We start from the raw sequence: 19654 nt of genomic DNA on the forward strand, positions 1-19654 counted from the left end.
TTTGATTTTTTCGATTTTTGACATTTGTGAATCGATTCAGAATCGTCCACGTCCACATCGCGATGCACCTAAGAACCAATTTTTCCCCCCACCCCTACTGACAGCTGGGCTCATCACCCAGAATATGTTCGAGCTTGCTGTAAAAAGTGCAAGTTATTCGGCCACTTTTTTGGTTCATGTCCTTGTGTTCTTTAAACTTTACTTTCAGACTTTTAACTGTTCTTTGATGCTACAGCCTCGCTCTACCGCAGCGTTTGGCCATTTCTTTCGAAATCTCTTCAAACACTAAGGTGTTTTGGAAAAGTCTCTTCTAATTTTTGTACAGAGATATCACCCCAAATGTTTATTAGGTCTCAGCAGCACAAAATTATGACGATCTGGCTGTTCAGATGATTTATATTAAGATATGCAGAGCATATTTACTGTACAGACCTTGTTAGTGAACTATGAGGGCAAAAAACCCCAAAATAATCATTCATTAATCGTAATCGAGGTAAAATATTCAATCAATCGTGATACTGATTTGAGGTTATATTACCCAGCACTACTGCAGATGCTGCATGCACTGCTGAAAACCCGGAATACTGCCTTCAAGTCAGATGACAAGGCAGTGCTCAGCACAGCAAGAGCCAGCCTGTGAGGACCACCTCTCCTCCCACTACTTAGGCTATCCACAGTAGACCACAGGACTACCCTTTTTGGGTAACTTACTGGGCAGCTTATTGGAAAGCTGAAGATTGAACACCAGTACTCCCCAGGGCTGTGAGCTCAGTCTCCTGATATTTACACTGCTAACTTAGGACTGTTCTGCAAAGCATCTCAAATCACATTTTCAAGTTTGGTGATGATACTACAGTGGTCTTCTTCAGCAACAATGATGAGTTAGCAGACAGGGAGAAGGTGAGGCGGCTTGCAGACTGGTGCCAAGACAACAGTCTATCTCAATGTTGATAAGACAAAAGAAATGATTGTTAATTTCAGGAGGACTCACGGTGACCACTCTACATTACACATCAATGGTTCAGCTGTGGAGAGAGTCAAAAGCTCCAAGTTGCTTGGTGTGCTGTACCTGATGAAGATTTTATCTGATTCTAATGAAAGTTGATTGGCTTATGCATCAAAAGATTCTCAGGTAGGCTGTTTGTTTTGGTGCTGTATGTCAATAGCACCAAAGGGGGCGTTATAACATCCAATGAATTTTGTGTGGCATGAAATTTTGCATGCCACACCTTTGAGCTTACTTTTAAGTGGATTTTTAAAGATGACCTGATAATAGGAAAACTGTAGCTGCTATAAGCTAATCCACTTTGAGCAGGCTTTTGACAGGCTTAACACTGACCAACTGCTCTCTCTATAATAAATCAACTCAGACTACGGTTGAATGTCCAGCCCAAATCTGGGACTGCTGTACTTTTGTTTTAAAGGCAACATGGCTCAGTGATAGCATTTATATGCAGCATTCACGACTGTTTACATGGACTTGGAAAAAGCATAGATGACATGACTTCCTTCAAGATCACTACACATACTTTAGATGATCGGACCATACTGTTTACAAAAGTCAGCATTTTTTTGATAATTATTAAGGTTCAGGCACTTGAGAATTTTTTGACACCAGTTACATTAGCATCGAGCAAAAATTCTAGGACTAGTTCGCAAAATTGTTTTCGCTTATTATGCAAAAAACCTAAGTAGGTGGAGTTAAATGTTCCAAATTGCAAAGTAGTCTGTTGTGAACCAAGGAATCAGGGAAAAAAAAGAATTTCGTCTTTAAAAAAATTGGTTTAGGAGTTATAGAGCCAAACGCACTGTGCAGCACAACAGCGCCCCCTTTAGGCTGACTGGGCTCATGTCATGTGCCTGAGTAGCAGGATGGACTACTAGCTATTGGCCAAGTTTCATGTCTCTAGGACTTACACTTTGGTCTGGATGATTCATTTTAGTGGAGAAAAAGAATGATAATAAGAAAAACCAACAAAAATACACACTGTGTGCTTGGACCCTAAGAAAAGACATTGTATTTCTTCTTTTGGAAATTGTTTGAAAACAGCCTATTTCAAATTTAGGATTTTTATTTAATTATTTCACAACTGGTCTTGAAATAATCCAGTATCTATAGGTAAATAATTATCAAAATCATCAAAATCATTGATTTTTTTGTCCACCATAGTCACCTTATATTAATTAATCATTGTAGTCTTGGCAATTATGAACTAAATTATTAAAACTCAAAAATTGTTAGTCTCATCATCTCTAAATTTAAATCAGTTATATGAATTGAGATTCAGATGTCGCATGCAATTCTTGACCCAGATCAGAGAGTGCTGTAGTACGCAAGACTTAAAATAATTAAAAATCCAATTTCAGTCATTTTTTATTTCCTACAGATATATAAGGTCTACCATGAATGAGATTGTTTAGCTGAACAACTTTGTAATTAAAAGTTCATTTTTTTCCATTTTAGTCTTCACTCACACAGTAATCTAAAAGGTGTTAATTATTAGACTTGTTGCGTTGGCACCTTGAATAGTCTAACCAAGCTTCATTTATTTTCAAGTCCCGTTGATTCATTTTGTACATTTTAGCTGACCAACGATAGTTCATTGTGAAATCTTCTGCAAACATAGTTTGAGAATTATGGACAGAAATAAACCAGTGTCAACCTGCCAAGCCACCACAGATTTTGCTTCTGCTGCCGTTGTTAAACTGCAGCCTCTGCTGTCACCAGCCATCCACAGAGAAAGCTGCAAAGCCTGCCATCCACCAGAAAGGCCAACCTTCAACAGCTGACTCCACCGTACATGCCCTAAGCTGAAGTTCTCTCAGTGTTAAATTCTCCGTGTTAAAGGTCCCGCTGTGAAGATGTCATCAGCACTTGGAGATCAGTGGCTCTCCTCACCTCCTCAACTTTTATAATTGTGTTACTCTGTTCCTCTTTTAAACCTAGATTAGTTGTTACACTACTATCTGTATTCCATACTGCTCAATCCCCATAAAATAGCTATTTCCGAGTTTCACTTAACTACAGTATGTTCGTCAGGTGAATCTCATGTCTTTACCACTTTGTTTTGCATAGCATTTACTGCATATTTACCTTGTTATTAACATCAGGTCAATAAATGACCCTTTATTAAAGTTATCCTTTGATTGTGTAATTATCACAATCCGATCAATCAATCACTGGCCACAGAAAGACCCCAACCTGAGTTGAAGCTAGCAGTAAGTAATGTTAATGGCATGCATGGGAAATATGTTAATTAAGTGGCAATCACCCGCTACATACAAGACTTACAATAAATACTTAATTAAATAGCTTTTTACATATCCTTTTAGGTGCCTAAAACCTTAGTGCAATACTGTTTAAGTAACAACCTAGGCCCTTTTTCTACAATTCTTAAGGTGTTTTTTTTTTTTAAGAACTGAGATCAATCACAAAACTCTACGTGGCTGACCACTTTGTTCTTAAGCTTTTTCATCATTTATTAAAGCACAACTGACCTAAACAGCTGAAGGTCATGAATGCTTTCTTTGATCCTCACAAAATGTCCTATACACATGCAAGAGGGTATATTCATTATTCACTAACAACACAGGAATAGAGTGCCTATCTGCACCTATCCAAAACATGTTCAAGGAATATTAAAAGATGTTTACATTCATTTGCACTTTTATATTTATTAACTGCACTATTTGTAAATAGAAACACTACCATCCACATATGTGCAATATCCTCATGTGCAATACCATAGCTACTACATTCTTTTACATGTATATATTTTACTTTATCATTCTAAATTATATAGTCATTCCTTTAATATCTTGCATTTAATATTTTATATTAGCTTATATTTTTGTTTTATTCCTTGTTTAATCTATTTGTTTATGCACCATTAGGATTGCTGCCTGATTTCATTGTATCTTGAATCTTGAATCATCAACTGAACCCTTATACAACACAGGTGACCTCAGCTGGACTCAGGGGGGCACCCACAATATTAGCAGCAAGACTGAGTGATGTAGGGACATTTTTCCCCCATAACTCTTTCAAACACGCTTGAAATTTCTGTTGACCACCAACTATTCCACCAATCTTTACCTTATTGGTGTTAAACATTCAGAGGATTATTTTAGGCAACTTAACTCATGTACAGCCATAGGGGGCAATCTAAGAAGGAAACTTCTACACCCACTTCTCTGAGCAAGTTCCAAACTCTCAAGCTGCTTGTAGGGTGCACTCAAGAAAAGAATGTCTAATGGATTCATCGACAGTCAAATGGAGGCCTTTTCATAAATTCTGACTGCTTGTCATTTTCTTTCTTTGGTTTTGACATTTCCACATAGTTGGCCTTAGGCCTAATTGTGCTGATTCGTGCATGGACCCTGCATAATGCTGCTTTTTTCTGCACTAAAACAAGTTGTACAGACCAAGCCATAAAGCTTACAGACATAAAACTTTGTCAACAGGTAGTATTCCATCCTGCTATTCAGTCACATGAGAAGCCCAATTGGCCTGAACAGCGTGCCACAGCAGGGTGTTTTACATTTTGGGCTCCTAAACCATGAGGTATAACAACGTAATTATGTGTGCTGCATAATTTACTGGCTCATAATAATATAAAATTAATCAAAAACCCCAAATGGCCTCCCTCTGGAAAAAATTATATACATGTGGCAAAAAAATTGCAAAATTGCCAAAGAATTGAATGAAAGAATGCTTTTTAAGATGACCTGATAATTGGTTACTGCGACCGCCACTAGCCAATCAGCTTTCAGGTGGCATTTGACAGGCTTATTAACAGTGACCATCATGGAACTTGAATGGTATGTCTATGTAGGGACCCTTGATTTACCTATGACATTTCAAAAGAACTGAGCACTGAGGGGGCGCTAAACAATGTCTCACATCATTTTACTTAGGGACATGAAAATTAGTTAAAATAATGCAATTTAGAAAGCCTAAAAACTTTAAGATTTCAACAGGTTTTCATAATATGCACTGTATTTTTTCTATCTTCAGTTGTTTGACAACTGAAAGTTTTTTTAAACAAATCTTTTTAAAATTCATCAGTGGCACCTAAAGATGAATAATGATCAAAAACATTACTGCTTGCCCACCACAGTCACCACATATTTGTTAATCATTGTGGCTTTGGCAATTCTGAATTAAACTACAAAAATTAAAAAACAGTGTGTTAATCATCTCAAAATTTAAACCACTTTTATGAACTGAAGTTCAGATGAGCATGCAAAATTTGACTCTGGCCTTCGGAGATTTAAAATGATTAAAAATCCAATTACAATTTGTAACCCACCTAAAGTGAGGATTTATTTTCATTTCATGTTTTTGTACTACACTCAAAATAGAGAGAATAGTTGCAGTTCTTACAATTTCCTGTAGAGAGCTGGTCCAAACCAGTTTTAGAGGACCAAGTGGAATGATAGCGCTCAGCTAACTACATAGCTAAACTTGTCTGTAATGTAATTTGACGCCTAATGTACAAATCTACTGGAGGAATTGAAGATTTTCAGCTGTAAGGTCTTTAGAAATGATAGTGAAGTAATTTGTAAGATGAGTAGAATGTTCAATAAGTAAAGCAATCTTCACTGTACAGAAGCAAACGTTTACTATTCACAGAATTTTCTGTAATGATTCTACATAAGGATTACTTGTAAGCTGAGAAGAAACAGATTTTTTTTTAATGTATTTTTTATGTAGATTGTTTTTTTTTTTCTTGCATTGAGTTTGGACCCTTTCATACACACACACGCGTGCGCCAGACTGTGAGCGAGACCAGAACAGCGAGCCAGGACAACATGTTGAAAGCTGTCTGCCCTGCGTGTTGTTCCTTCACGGACAGGGACAGAACAGGAGAAACAGATACGCTTTTTTTTTCCAAACTGAACTGAGATTCATCTCAAAGAAAACAAAAGAAGCTACATACACGCATATTCACATAAAAGCTGCATAATGGTTTTGAGCTTCAGACTTTATTTCAGAGACAGTGAACCTGAAGTTCTTTTGGGCTCTTTTCTTTTTTTCTGTGTGTAACTTTTTGTTTCCTTGTTTTGTATGTGGTTGGAACCCTATTTTAATTGTTTTGATTTTTAGGGGTCCAAGCACATAGTACCATTTGCTTGCTATTTGCCATTTTTCTTCCAGATCAGAACAAAACAGCAATAACTCATGAATACCTTATCTGATTCTAAAGAAACTTCACAGGATTATGTGATAAATGACTCTAAGGTCATCTATCTGTCAATTTTTGCTACATGTATATCATTTGAGGGCCCTGCAACTTCTAAATAGCTGTTTTTCAGGATCTGTACATTCGATCAAGCTGACATTTTGCCAAGTGCTTCAAGTCTTTGTACTCAAATGTATCTATAAGGATTTGAAAGCTTGAAATTTGTAGCTGACATCAGCCAAACAAATTGTAGCATCCATTTTGACCAGCCTACCTAACCAATCATGATGGAACTTGAATGGTATGTTCATCAAGGGGCTTCAAAAGAATTGGCCACTGGGGTGCACTACGCATGTTTTGAACAATTAAATCAAGTATGCCATTCTCCTTTTAACTTGTGAACAAGAAACTGGGTTCATTCACTTTGTAATTAAAAATGTTTTAGAAAATGTATTGTTCTTTCACTGTTGTTAATTGATCAAAAACAGCACTTTTTGAACCAGTCCAATAATTTTAACCAGACTATTATAAAATTGGCCTTAAAATAATCTGTGGCTTCACTGGTTAAATAATTATCCATTTTTTTATCAAAAGACTTTCACATACCATGATCTCTACAGTGTATCAGTCAAGCACTGCAGCCTTGCCATTCATCACTTTTTCATCATTTGCAAAAACTATAGATTGAGTTTCTGATGAGGCAGAAAATTTTACCTAGTTTTGCCTTCAGGTGGGCGCAATAACATAATGAATTCCTCTAAATCCCAGGAGATTTTAGCCCAAAATCTGTCAAAGACCTTAAACTTGTCTATGGGTGGAACTTTCAGCAAGTTACTGACCTCAAACACACATCAAAATCCCCAAAGAAATAACTGCAGGAACAGAAATTCAAAGTTTGGCAATGGCCCTCTAATACTGCCTATTTGAACCTAATTGAAAATCTGTTGTGTGTATTACAGAAGGCAGTCTACAAGCGAAGATCCAGCAATATCAAAGAACTGGAAATGTTCTGCATGGAGCAGTGGTCCAAAATCCTGCAATTTCCAATTTCGATAGGCATTACACAGAAAGTAGATCAGTTCTCTTATTCTCACTAGGTGAAGCTTCATTAAATATTACTAATGTGGATGCCAATATTTTTAAAACCTGTTTTCCAAAAAAATGTTAGTAAAGAAAAACTTTTTGTTTGAAAAAAAAATATATCACTCACTGCATGTGTTATTTAATATATTGATTTTAGCTCATTTTCATAAAGAATGCCAGTGTGTTTGGAGCTGACTGTAACTGAAGTTCTGATGTAACTGATTGGGCATCTAGTGTCCTACCTTTCAATGATTACAAAATCCAAGACCAGAAACTGGACTGGAATGATTTGCAGACCTCTGCTCTATAATCTGTAATATAGCCACAGGATGTTTTACACAGATCTAACAACACACAAGTCAGACAGACTTCTACGGGAGTATGTACCTCTTGAAGTTCAGAAAATCTGAAGGTTACTGGCTCCCAGTACAGTTACAGCAATTCAGATGATGTGACCCTGTGTTCTGCCTTATCTCTACCTTCATTAATCACCATGGAAACTGAACACATACAAGACCAAAGCAGTTTCTAATATACAATGACTACTGATGTCAGTATAGTGTATATGCATATCAGTCAACAACACACACCCCATGAAGCCCAGTCAACCAAACCTATTTCTTCTCTGCAACAAATAAGGAAATCACATCAGTACAACCAGTTACACTGAAGTGGTTGCTGATCTTGTTGCTGAATGCTGAACAGGGGAAAAGTTACAAAATCTCTCATTCCCTTGTGCCCACTGCATGTACAGTACCTTGAAATGCTTTCAGACAGACTGCTGGATGATAGCAGTGTATCCTTGACCAGTGTGCCCACGTCTTGGTAATCTACTGGTCCGGCCCTTTGCCTACAGTTCTGTGGTTGCTCCTCTGCTTCTTTCTCTTGCTCCAATTTTTCCACCTTTCCTTTTTCTTCACACTCATGATCACTCTCCTCCCCAAGAATATCGTCGACCTGCCCAAGAAAACAGTACGTTTGTAAATCAGAGTTCTGAGCTGCATGAGAATCAAGGCTCAACCGTCTTCAAACAATAACAATGACTTACAAAATTGCTGCTATACATTATAAGGTCATGAGCACGCATGTAAAAGGCACTTGCACTTCTTTTGGTCATTGCGCTATTGTTCACTTCACTTCTTTAAGTGGTAATGCCTACATGTCAGAGCATTCAGAGGCAGTGCGAAAAACACTATGATTTCACCAACAAATAAATTCGGTGAGAACTAATTTGGTCATCAATTTTGGTCAGTTATGTGGGTTGTTTATCACACTCCTAGTTGAGAGTGCTATCTGGGGAACCGGTCCATCATCAAAAGAATTTACTGGGTTACTAGGAGAAAGGCAGAGCAAGAGATTTGATTATGGCCACAGGGGGAACAGAAACAGCTACAAAATAGTTGTTCCCTTAAAATATATTGTTCTTTATTTATTTAATTTTAATTAGTCAACTAACCTGATTCATATGCTTGTGACATAGGCCAATGTTTTTGTGTTTGTATTAATTGTACTCCCTTCTTGTGTAGTAATGGCGCTGGTTGCCATACTATAAATGTGTGCATGGTCTAGCTGTCTAGTTAGTTAAATGTTAGTGAGAGCCCAGGTCGGATGTGTTTGTTTTCCTGGCTAGGTTATGCTGAATATTAGACATCTGCGTATTCATTTTATGTATAAGAGGCAGATAGCAGAACACTAACAGATCTTGACTGAACTACCCTAAATATAGACTGTGAGCCAAATTTCTAACTTTTGAAAGGCTTAAACTACATTTTTTTCACCCCCCTCCATGTTGTGCGAACTATCAGTGGTTCTCGCACTACTACAGGTATGGTTATGTCAGGTTGGGGCCTTAAAGCAGAGGAAAGTTTTTGGAAGATTATAAAATTGCATGTTATTGTGGCCTCAATATCATTCAAAACAGCTGTGAAAATTCAAAACAATTTAACTCCAAAGAACACCACTGCATGCAAAACGTGCAAAGGACATCACAAACATATCACTGCTGTCGGAACAAAACCTTGTGTCTCCAAAATGGTAACTTTACAGTAGAAGGAGAAAAAAACATAATTCCAAGTAATTTTGGGCAGTTTCTTTTGGTCCATTCATCCTAAAATTTGCACACAATGTAAAGGGCAACAAGCATTTTCAAATTGTGTCAAAAACAAACGAAAAAAATGGAGATAGGAGGTTTTGTTCCAACAGCAGCGATATGTTAAATTTATGCTTCCCTAGTTGTCACTATATATGAAGTGAGACTAATAATATCAATCATTTATTTAGAGACATTTAAACATTAACGGGGTCAATTTATAAGTAAGCTCAAAGATGCAGCATGACAAACTTCAGCTTGATATACAGATGCAGAGAACCACAGATTTTTCAAACTTTCTACATAACTAAATGGTTGAGTAAACAAATTAATTAAGAGTAGGTTGATGTGAAATGTTCCATTCTAGAGAAACTTGCAGAGTCAAAACTGTTCAGTCGTGGCGATAGGAACCAGAAGTCTGAAGAGTTTAAAGACTCTAAAAGCTCCCTCACAGAAAGTTATTAAATGAAAAAAGTGGCCTTGCTAATAAATATCAGCTTTTTCATAATTATTGAGGTTCAGTAATTTGATGCTAGTATTATGAGGACTGGATGAAAACCCGAAAAAAGTTTGTAAAAGTACGTTTTGCATAAAAATGCAAAATATCTCGAAACAGGTGCTTGTTCTGAGTTTTTCATTTAACCAATGATAACCAATAACTGTATCACGAGCCTTATCACGCTGCCTCGACTGCGATCTTTTTATCACCCTTCTTTACTGTGATGCTCCTCCTCAACACTGGGTTCACCACTTGCCTCCAGTCCGCTAGGAGGTGATCCCACCTCTGAAACCACTGTGGCGTCAGCATAGAAGATGGTGTGTGAAACACAGCACTTCAAACGAGTGTTCTTTATTAATCTCCAGCATCAGCATACTCTATGTCCATAAACCCCTAGATCTGCATGTCTTATGTAACAGGAAAATCTAATTACCAAAGGCTTGACTACGTAGGTTTTTAGCCTGGACTTCAAAACTAAGGCTGTGTCTGAGTCCCAAACACTGAATGGAAGGCTATTCCAAAGTTGCGGGCCTTTGCATGAAAAGACTCCTCAAAGGAACTTTATTAATTCTAGGCACTATTAGTGAGCCAGCACCTTGTGACCTAAAAAGGTGTGATGGTTCGTTCCTAATGAGAAGTAAGTTCACTCAGGTACTGAGGGGCAAGGCTGTTTAAAGCTTTGTATGTCAGTAGCAGAATTCTATACTCAATGAGGAATTTAACTGCCAACCAATGTAGTGTTGTTAAGACTGGGCAGATGTGGTCAAACTCAAGTTTTTCTCTAGTCCAACATCACGGTACTAAAGGCATGATCTAGCTTTTCTGCATCATAAAGTTAACGGTGCACTTTTAACTTTGCAATATTTCAAAGATGAAGGAAAGCTATTCTAGTAATACTGCTTATATGTGCATCGAAGGACAGATCGGCATCGTTCATGATGCATGATTTTTTTTTTATTTTTTGTTACGCAGATGTACACTATATGGACAAAAGTATTTAATTATTGAGTTCACTTGTTTCAGCCATACACTTTGCTAACAGGTGGATAAATTTAAGCTCATAGCCTTGTAGTCTCGATAGACAAACACTGACAGTAGAATGGGTCATACTGATGAGATCAGTGTCTTTAAACATGGCGCTGTCATAGGATGTCACCTCTGCCAAAAGTCAGTTTGTGAAATGTCTGCTCTGCTAGATCTGCCCCAGTCAACTTTAAGTGCTATTATTGTGAAATGGAAGCATCTAGAAGCAACAACAGCTTGGTCACAAAGCAGTAGACCACACAAACTTACAGAGTGGGGCCAGTAAGTGCTGTAGCGCACAGTGCTATTCCTCTCTTAAATCACTCACTAACGAGTTCTGTATTGCCTTTGGAAGCAACATTAGCAAAAGAACTGCAAGTTATGAGCTTCACAGAATGGGTTTCCATGGCCGAGCAGCTACACATAATCCAAAAAGATCAAAATGCACATTGCCAAGCTTGGGGGGCAGAACGTTATCTGCCTGACTGCATTGTGCCAACTGTAAAATTCGGTGGAGTAGGGATAATGCTATGGGGTTGTTCAGGGGTTGGCCCTTAGTTCTAGTGAAGGGAAATCTTAATGTTTCAGCATAACAAGACATTTTGGACAACTGTATGCTTCCAACTTTGTGGAAACAGTTTGGGGAAGGCCCTTTTCTGTTCCAACATGAATGTGCCCCAGTGCACAAAGCAAGGTCCATAAAGGCATGGTTGGGTGAGTTTGGTGTGGAAGAACTTGACTGGCCTGCATAGAGCCCTGACTTCAACTGCATAGAACACCTTTGGGCTGAACTAGAACAGAGATCCCTCTCATCCAACATTAGTTTCTGACCTCGCAAATGCTCTTCTGGTTGAATAGGCAAAAATTCCCACAGATGCACACCAAAATCTTGTAGAAAGCCTTCCCAGAAGAGTGGAAGCTGTTATAGCTGCAAATGGGAACAAATCTTTCTGTTCATATACATATATATATTTAGATACATTTATGTATATGGATAGATGGATGGATGGATAGATAGATGCTGTGACCGAATGCCTGGATACGTTTTATAGCTTAGATAAAGGCTCCACTAAAAAAATAAATAAATAAAAGAATGCCCCATGGTGCAGTGGTCATGGTCAAGCTTTAAAACAGACTGTCAGACAACTAGAGCGAAATGGTACTGACTAAACTACAAATATTCAAAGTATCTGATTAAAAATAATAAAAATAGTTCTAGGTTATTATTTAGCACAATTCTTAGATGAACTATGAACCAAACAACTATAACACCAGCAGCAGCAATCATTGTTCAATAAGAAAATTTTAGTCATTAGGCAAAAAATTCAAAACACAAAATTAACCACTACCAACCTGCTGCCCTAAGCCAATCCAGATCTTTAGTACAGTGTAGCTACTGCAGAGAGGCTGAAATCCTTTACCTTACTTCAACAAACAGATCTGGTCAAATTATTTTCCCTTGAAAATCTGTTAGCACACTAGATCCAGTTCCTATGAGTTTACTCAGGGAATTTTTTTTTACCAGAAATAACCAAGCCTCTTTTATTAATAATAAACTCTTGTCTTAGCCTTGGCTATATACCAGAAATGTTTAAATTAGCTGTAATCAAACCTTACTGAGAAAGATTATTATTGTTAAGATAATTAACTATTATTAATGATAATAAGAAAGGCCTTATTATTAAGATTAAGAAACCTAATCTAGATCCCTGCTAGCTATCAAATTATAGACCTGTTTCAAATCTTCCCTTTGTGTCAGAGATTCGTTGTGGTGCAACAGTTCCTACTTGCATAATAATCACATACATGAAAAAATTCAGTCTGCACTAAGGCCTCATCATAGTACAGAGATAGCATTAGTGAAAATTGTAAACTCTAATTATTCTCTGACCAAGGAAATGTATCTTTGCTGGTTCTCCTTGATCTTAGAGTAACATTTGATACGATAGACTACGCTATCCTATTAGACAGGCTAGAAAAACTTGTAGGAGTGTCGGGACTAAGTGCGAATTTCTTCTCGCTCAAAGCCCCAACATATGGATGATTAATAATTAACCTGTTCTATAACTATGTTTCAGTTCTTCAATAAATCTAATCACTTGTTCTCGTCATAAACACAAAATAAAATAAAGTTCAGTCAAAAATAAAAGAAAGTTGAATAAAAGACTTTAGCCACTGAGTTATTTTGGTAGGAAGGAAAAGGGCTTCTTCTTTATTGAGCTTCAGGTGGCAAGATGGCTTCCGGACAACCAAATGCAATGAACATCACAAACCATCCATTTTTATATCCTGTTTATCCCTCTTACATTGTCACATATCATCTTAGTCCCCATTATATCCTAATTTTACCATTTCTTTGGAAACCCTTATTTCCAACTGTCCATGACATTAATTTTTTTTAAAACTTTCCCAGCTTGGCTGTACCAAGCCATCCCATTAAACTCTTGCTTTATTAACTGGCTCCAAAACTGACTTTGACTGGTTCCTTATCAGCTTACCTCACTCTTTGAGGGTCAGCTTACCCTTTCAACAATGTTCACTGGCTTCTAGATCCTTCTGAATTTCAGGGACTCTCCAATGCCAAAATCCCCTAACTTACACATAGCAAGGCCTATCCTAGTGTAATAAACTTTGTTAATCAATCTTTTAGGTGCATGATTATAATTTGCTTAGTGATTTAAAATAATAATTCAAGGAAACATTTTTTATTAAAATCCCACAGGAGTAAGAGGAATAGCTTTTTCCTGGGTCAGATCTTACTTAACTGATAGCTATCAGTTTGTGAATGTAAAAAGTGAATTAACTGTTTGAACAAAAGTAAAATATGGTGTTCCAGAAGGCTTTTTAGGATCTCTTTTATTTGTATTATATATCACTGTTGTCGGAAGAAAACCTTGTATCTCCAAAATGATAACTTTACAGGAGAAGGAAAAAACCTACTTTACTTTTAACGTAAGTCAATGGAACCAGATTTTTTTCCAAATCATTTTAGGCTGGTTCTTTAGGTCCATTCTCCATGAAATTTACATACAATGTAAAAGGCATTTTCAGATGATGTCGATAACTGAAAAACGACAAAAATGGATATATGAGGTTTTCTTCCGACAGCAGCGATATGCTACTGTTATCAGTAAACATGGCATCACATGACACACAAATGAATATTTCGGCCAAACCAGATGAAATATCTCAATAAAACTGAGGACTGTGTAAAAGAACTGGATAAGACACTGGATGTCAACTAACTTCCTGGTACTCAGACAAAACAGAGGTTCTTCTTCTTGGTCAAAACTGTCTAATTTAATGCCAAATCTTAATAAATTCTCAGTTGTGTCAGGTACACTAAATGGACAAAAGTACTGGGACACCTACACATTACACCTAAAGAAGCTTTAATGACATTCCATTCTAGATCAATAGGCGTTAATATGAAGGCTCTTCCCATTTGCAGCTATAACAGCTTCCACTCTTCTGGGAAGGCTTTCTACAAGATTTTGGTGTGCATCTGTGGGAATTTTTGCCTATTCAACCAGAAGAGCATTTGCGAGGTCAGACACTAATGTTGGATGAGAGGGATCTCTGTCCTAGTTCAGCCCAAAGGTGTTCTATGCAGTTGAAGTCAGGGCTCTATGCGGGCCAGTCAAGTTCTTCCACACCAAACTCACCCAACCATGCCTTTATGGACCTTGCTTTGTGCACTAGGGCACATTCATGTTGGAACAGAAAAGGGCCTTCCCCAAACTGTTCCCACAAAGTTGGAAGCATACAACTGTCCAAAATATCTTGTTATGCTGAAACATTAAGATTTCCCTTCACTAGAACTAAGGGGCATATGCCAACCCCTGAACAACCCCATAGCATTATCCCTCCTCCACCAAACTTTACAGCTGGCACAATGCAGTCAGGCAGATAATGTTCTGCCAGATAGAGAAGCGTGAATATGGTTTACACCACTCCCCCCCAAGCTTGGCATTGTGCATTTTGATCTTTTTGGATTATGTGTAGCTGCTCGGCCATGGAAACCCATTTTGTGAAGCTCATAACTTGCAGTTCTTTTGCTAATGTTGCTTCTAGAGGCAATTCAGAACTCGTTAGTGAGTGATTTAAGAGAGGAATGGCACTGTGTGCTACAGCACTTACTGGCCCCACTCTGTAAGTTTGTGTGGTCTACTGCTTTGTGACTAAGCTGTTGTTGCTTCTAGATGCTTCCATTTCACAATAATAGCACTTAAAGTTGACAGGGGCAGATTGCCTTGGTGACATAGATGACATCCTATGACAGCGCCATGTTTAAAGACACTGATCTCATCAGTATGACCCATTCTACTGTCAGTGTTTGTCTATCGAGACTACAAGGCTATGAGCTTAAATTTATCCACCTGTTAGCAAAGTGTGTGGCTGAAACAAGTGAACTCAATAATTAATTCTTTTGTCCATATGGTGTACATCTACATAACAAAAAATAAAAAAGTCATGCATCATGAACGATGCCAATCTGTCCTTCGATGCACAAGCAGTATTACTAGAATAGCTTTCCTTCATCTTTGAAATATTGCAAAGTTAAAAGTGCACCGTTAACTTTATGATGCAGAAAAGCTAGATCACGCCTTTAGTACCGTGAAGTTGGATTAGAGAAAAACTTGAAAGTTTGACCACATCTGCCCAGTCTTAACAACACTACATTGGTTGGCAGTTAAATTCCTCACTGAGTATAGAATATGACATACAAAGCTTTAAACAGCCTTGCCCCTCAGTACCTGAGTGAACTTACTTCTCATTAGGAACGAACCATCACACCTTTTTAGGTCACAAGGTGCTGGCTCATTAATAGTGCCTAGAATTAATAAAGTTCCTTTGAGGAGTCTTTTCATGCAAAGGCCCCCAACTTTGGAATAGCCTTCCAGTCAGAGTTTGGGACTCAGACACAGCCTTAGTTTTGAAGTCCAGGCTAAAAACCTACGTAGTCAAGCCTTTGGTAATTAGATTTTCCTGTTACATAAGACATGCAGATCTAGGGGTTTATGGACATAGAGTATGCTGATGCTGGCGATTAATAAAGAACACTCGTTTGAAGCGCTGTGTTTCACACACCATCTTCTATGCTGACGCCACAGTGGTTTCAGAGGCGGGATCACCTCCTAGCGAACTGGAGGCAAGTGGTGAACCCAGTGTTGAGGAGGAGCATCACACGATAAGGCTTGATGGCAAAGCCAGGCTGGAGGACGACAGATGGAGAAACGCGGTTTAGTCAGTTGCCATTTCGGCTCTAGTTGTCCGACAGTCTGTTTTAAAGCTTGACCATGACCACTGCACCATGGGGCACTCTTTATTTTTTTTAGTGGAGCCTTTATCTAAGCTATAAAACGTGTCCAGGCATTCGGTCACAGCATCTAGCTTGGCTGGTTCAGATATCCATCCATCCATCCATCCATCCATCTACATACATATAATAAATTTGTAATTAGGTTACTGTCATTTTTTTCATCAGATGCCTTAATCCAAGGATCCTGATAAAAATTGCCTCTTCTGATTCTGAGGAAGTTCCTCGACTGGTGGGAGAAATACCACAGGCAATGGGAAAAGACTCCTCAGTCCGATGATAAATGTTTCTTATCGGCGGGAGAAAGTTCTGTGCTTGGCCAAGGGAAAGCCCCTCGGTCGACAAGGGCAAGCTCCTTAGTCAGTGTGGGGAAAGTTTCAAAAGCATACTCACAAACAATACAAAACAACAAGACTGGTGTGAAGAAGCAAGTTGCACAAATTTACAGAACTTGCCAGCTTTTCTTTCTTTGGAACTTCACGTCTGTAATGTTCTGTACCGCGACTGAAAAATGTTCTAGAAAGCAGAACTTTATATATATGTTTAAATATACAGCCTATGTAGGCTTCACCTACTCTGCTCCAGTGCCGTGCCAGCCAGATTTAAAACTAGAAATATTGCAGGGAAATCAGATTCGATCAACATCTAGATGCAGAAGCCACATTTGAAAAGGGTGAGTGTAAACATGTTGTTTTGACTTCATGATTTGATCACTACATTTAGATCATGGTAAACAAGGCCTGAGTGCTGAGATGGCATCTGTTTCTTGGTTCTCACCTCTTTGTCCATGCTTTCCAGGTCCTCCTTGCAGAGTGTGTAGAGTGGCATGGTTTCAGACATACTAGGCTGTCGTTTTCTGCGTGAGGGCTCAGGTTTCTCATCTTGATTCGAGCTATCCACCTCCTCCTGCTGCTGAGACCCCAGATTTGACCTAAACAAACAATCGATAATAACTTCCATCTGGCAAGACAATAAAACTATGCTATGCATGTGAGAATTCTATATTAAAGAAACAGTGTTTCTCCTCAATAAACATATTATTTCCAGTATCAGAAAGAAGCTGTAGTGCTGGGCTTCCACAAGGCGCTAGGCTTCTACAAATCACAAAGCTGTAATCAGCTTTAAACGGTCCTGAACAACCGCAAGCATAGAAGGAGATCAACAATATACTCAGGTCATTGTGTGAACTATGAATGAGCATTTTCAACATTTTTTTATCAAATATTTGTAGTTTTAAAACAGTAAGTTGCTGCATCAGAAGGACTTCAGAATTTCAAAAAGCAACGCTGCTACTGTCTAGTACTATAGAGGCATTAAGCACTTCATACACAATATATATAGGGATAGAGTTAATCTTCTGTTGAACATAGCCAACAAGAGCTGAAATCCCTAGTCATTTCCAGTACTGTACAAAATTGTTTGTTTATTATTATTATTATTATTACAGCTATTAATAACAAAAACAACAACAACAAGTGGAAAGTAAAAAGTCATAGGAACTAAATGAGGAAAAAAATACTTTCCAAAAGAACCCCTAACAACCGTGCAAGACCCGGTATATATTTTGTTCTTAAAGCATTCATCTTTGGGACATAGGAGAAAATCTCCACTCTTGCTTCAGAACAGAAAAAAATCCACTGGAGTTTCTGTAAACAGGTCTGCAAGAACATGTGTGATTGGTGATTGGTGTTGGAGAAAGACAGAATCTAACCTGCAGTGTGTTGAACCAATCTTCACAGTACTCTCCTTACCACTGTTAAGCCATTTTTGTTTTGTTTCTGTTTGAGGTTTAACATTTGTTGGGTGATAAAAAACTTGCTAGTTTATTTTCTGATTAATACATTTACAATGAAATCTGTTTTACTCTGCTACAAATCATCTGCTCAGTCAGTTCAGGGCTGTATCAACCCTTGGGAACGACTCCATCACTTGGAATTGGAATCATAGTCGAACCCCAAATTTTAGCCCAGGCACTACTGGAGACAGGAAAAGTTCAGCACAACTTACTTTAAGCCTTTTTGATATTAGTTGCTTCTCATGCTCAGACATATACCAGCAAGGACTAATTACTGAGGGATCATCGGGTAACATTCCAGACACAGTGGTCCAGATAAAAACACACTCCGTCTATGGAGTGGACTGCAAGGCAGCGTCCAGGAAGAACAAAGGAGGTGGTGGTTGTGATTTCATTAATAACACATTGCACAGGCATTCACATTGTACAAAAACCTCAAGCTTATCAACTCATCAGCAGCACTTGGACTACTTTAGGACACAATCAGCCCACAAGAATCAATGTAACCAAATGCTGTGTACATTGTGGCAGGTGATTTTAATCACTGCAGCAATTTAAGAACGGTTAAGAACGGAATTTGTGAAATTTTCTACTAGAGAGAATAAAACTCTGGACCATGTCTACTGCAGTGTTCAAGGCACTTAACAAGGCTATACCCTACTCCTACTTTGGACAGTAAGACCATATCTCCTTGTTTCTCTACTCAGCATACAGACCATGTCTGGCACCATTATGACTACGAAAAAAAACCTGATATGACCTACATAGATCCATTAAAAGACAATACAGACTTAAACTGGAGCACCACAACAACAACACTGACAAGAGACACATGTGGCAAGTACTGAAACAGCTCACAGATTATTATAACAAGCACAGAGGGGAGTTAGTAAGTTAAACCTATGTCCTGTGTTGGCTGTGCATTTCAACTTTATTCTTGGAAAAAATCATTCTGTATGTACAAAATCACAGGAGCACACGATACATTTTTCCATTTCGTGATGAATACGGATGTAAAACAGTTAGCTTTCTTCACTTTAAGGTGAACAGTTTGGTAACTAAATCATTCATTTGGGTTAGTAAAGTGCTTTTTTTATTTATAGCTTATGATCAGATTACAGAATTTTTGTTTTGAGGTGGTGAATAACCAAGGTATAGATAAACCTGTGTGCTATAGATAAACTTCTGGTGTGTACATGTTAGCAAGCAGAAGCTTATCTGGTTCTGCAAAAACAGTGCTGGATACTGTTTCACAGTCAAATTTCTAAAGTAATTTATCTCATACGCACGTCCTCACACAACTCGCGCTCTCTGCGTTGTAAAAAATCATCAGTTCAACCTAAAAAAAATTACTTCATGTGATAAGTAAAATTATTTGTTTTATTCAATTCAAAAAATTATTTTGGAAGAAAGAATCATTCACTCAAAGTATTTAGTTTGAATAAAACTAGTTAATTTACTTGTTACCACATGAAGTAATTTTTTAGGTTGAACTGATGAACCACTTTTTAGAGTGCAAGCGTCAGACACTGCTCAGGTTCAGTAAATATTACAGTTGTTTACTGTGTCAGTAGGACCAGTTCTCAGCATTTTTTTATTTTGTTGAAGCACCAGGCTGCAAGACTGCCAGCTGTCAGCTGCTTGACACAGCTGACCGACT

The 19654-nt window shown here is 38.0% G+C and overlaps 1 protein-coding gene across 1 annotated transcript in view; it reads right to left on the bottom strand.

Moving 5' to 3' along the window:
- The window catches only part of ctdp1 (CTD (carboxy-terminal domain, RNA polymerase II, polypeptide A) phosphatase, subunit 1), a 150906-nt gene that overhangs the window by 15222 nt on the left and 116030 nt on the right, over positions 1–19654 (bottom strand). Inside the window, exons 11-12 of the mRNA XM_036567056.1 lie at positions 16977–17130; positions 8026–8225 (exon numbers count right to left, since the gene is read on the bottom strand). Coding sequence (XP_036422949.1) covers positions 8026–8225; positions 16977–17130 — 354 coding nt within the window. The remainder of the gene's footprint in view (positions 1–8025; positions 8226–16976; positions 17131–19654) is intronic.

This window comes from Colossoma macropomum, unplaced genomic scaffold, assembly GCF_904425465.1.
Source record: "Colossoma macropomum unplaced genomic scaffold, Colossoma_macropomum, whole genome shotgun sequence".
NCBI classification, from domain to species: domain Eukaryota; kingdom Metazoa; phylum Chordata; class Actinopteri; order Characiformes; family Serrasalmidae; genus Colossoma; species Colossoma macropomum.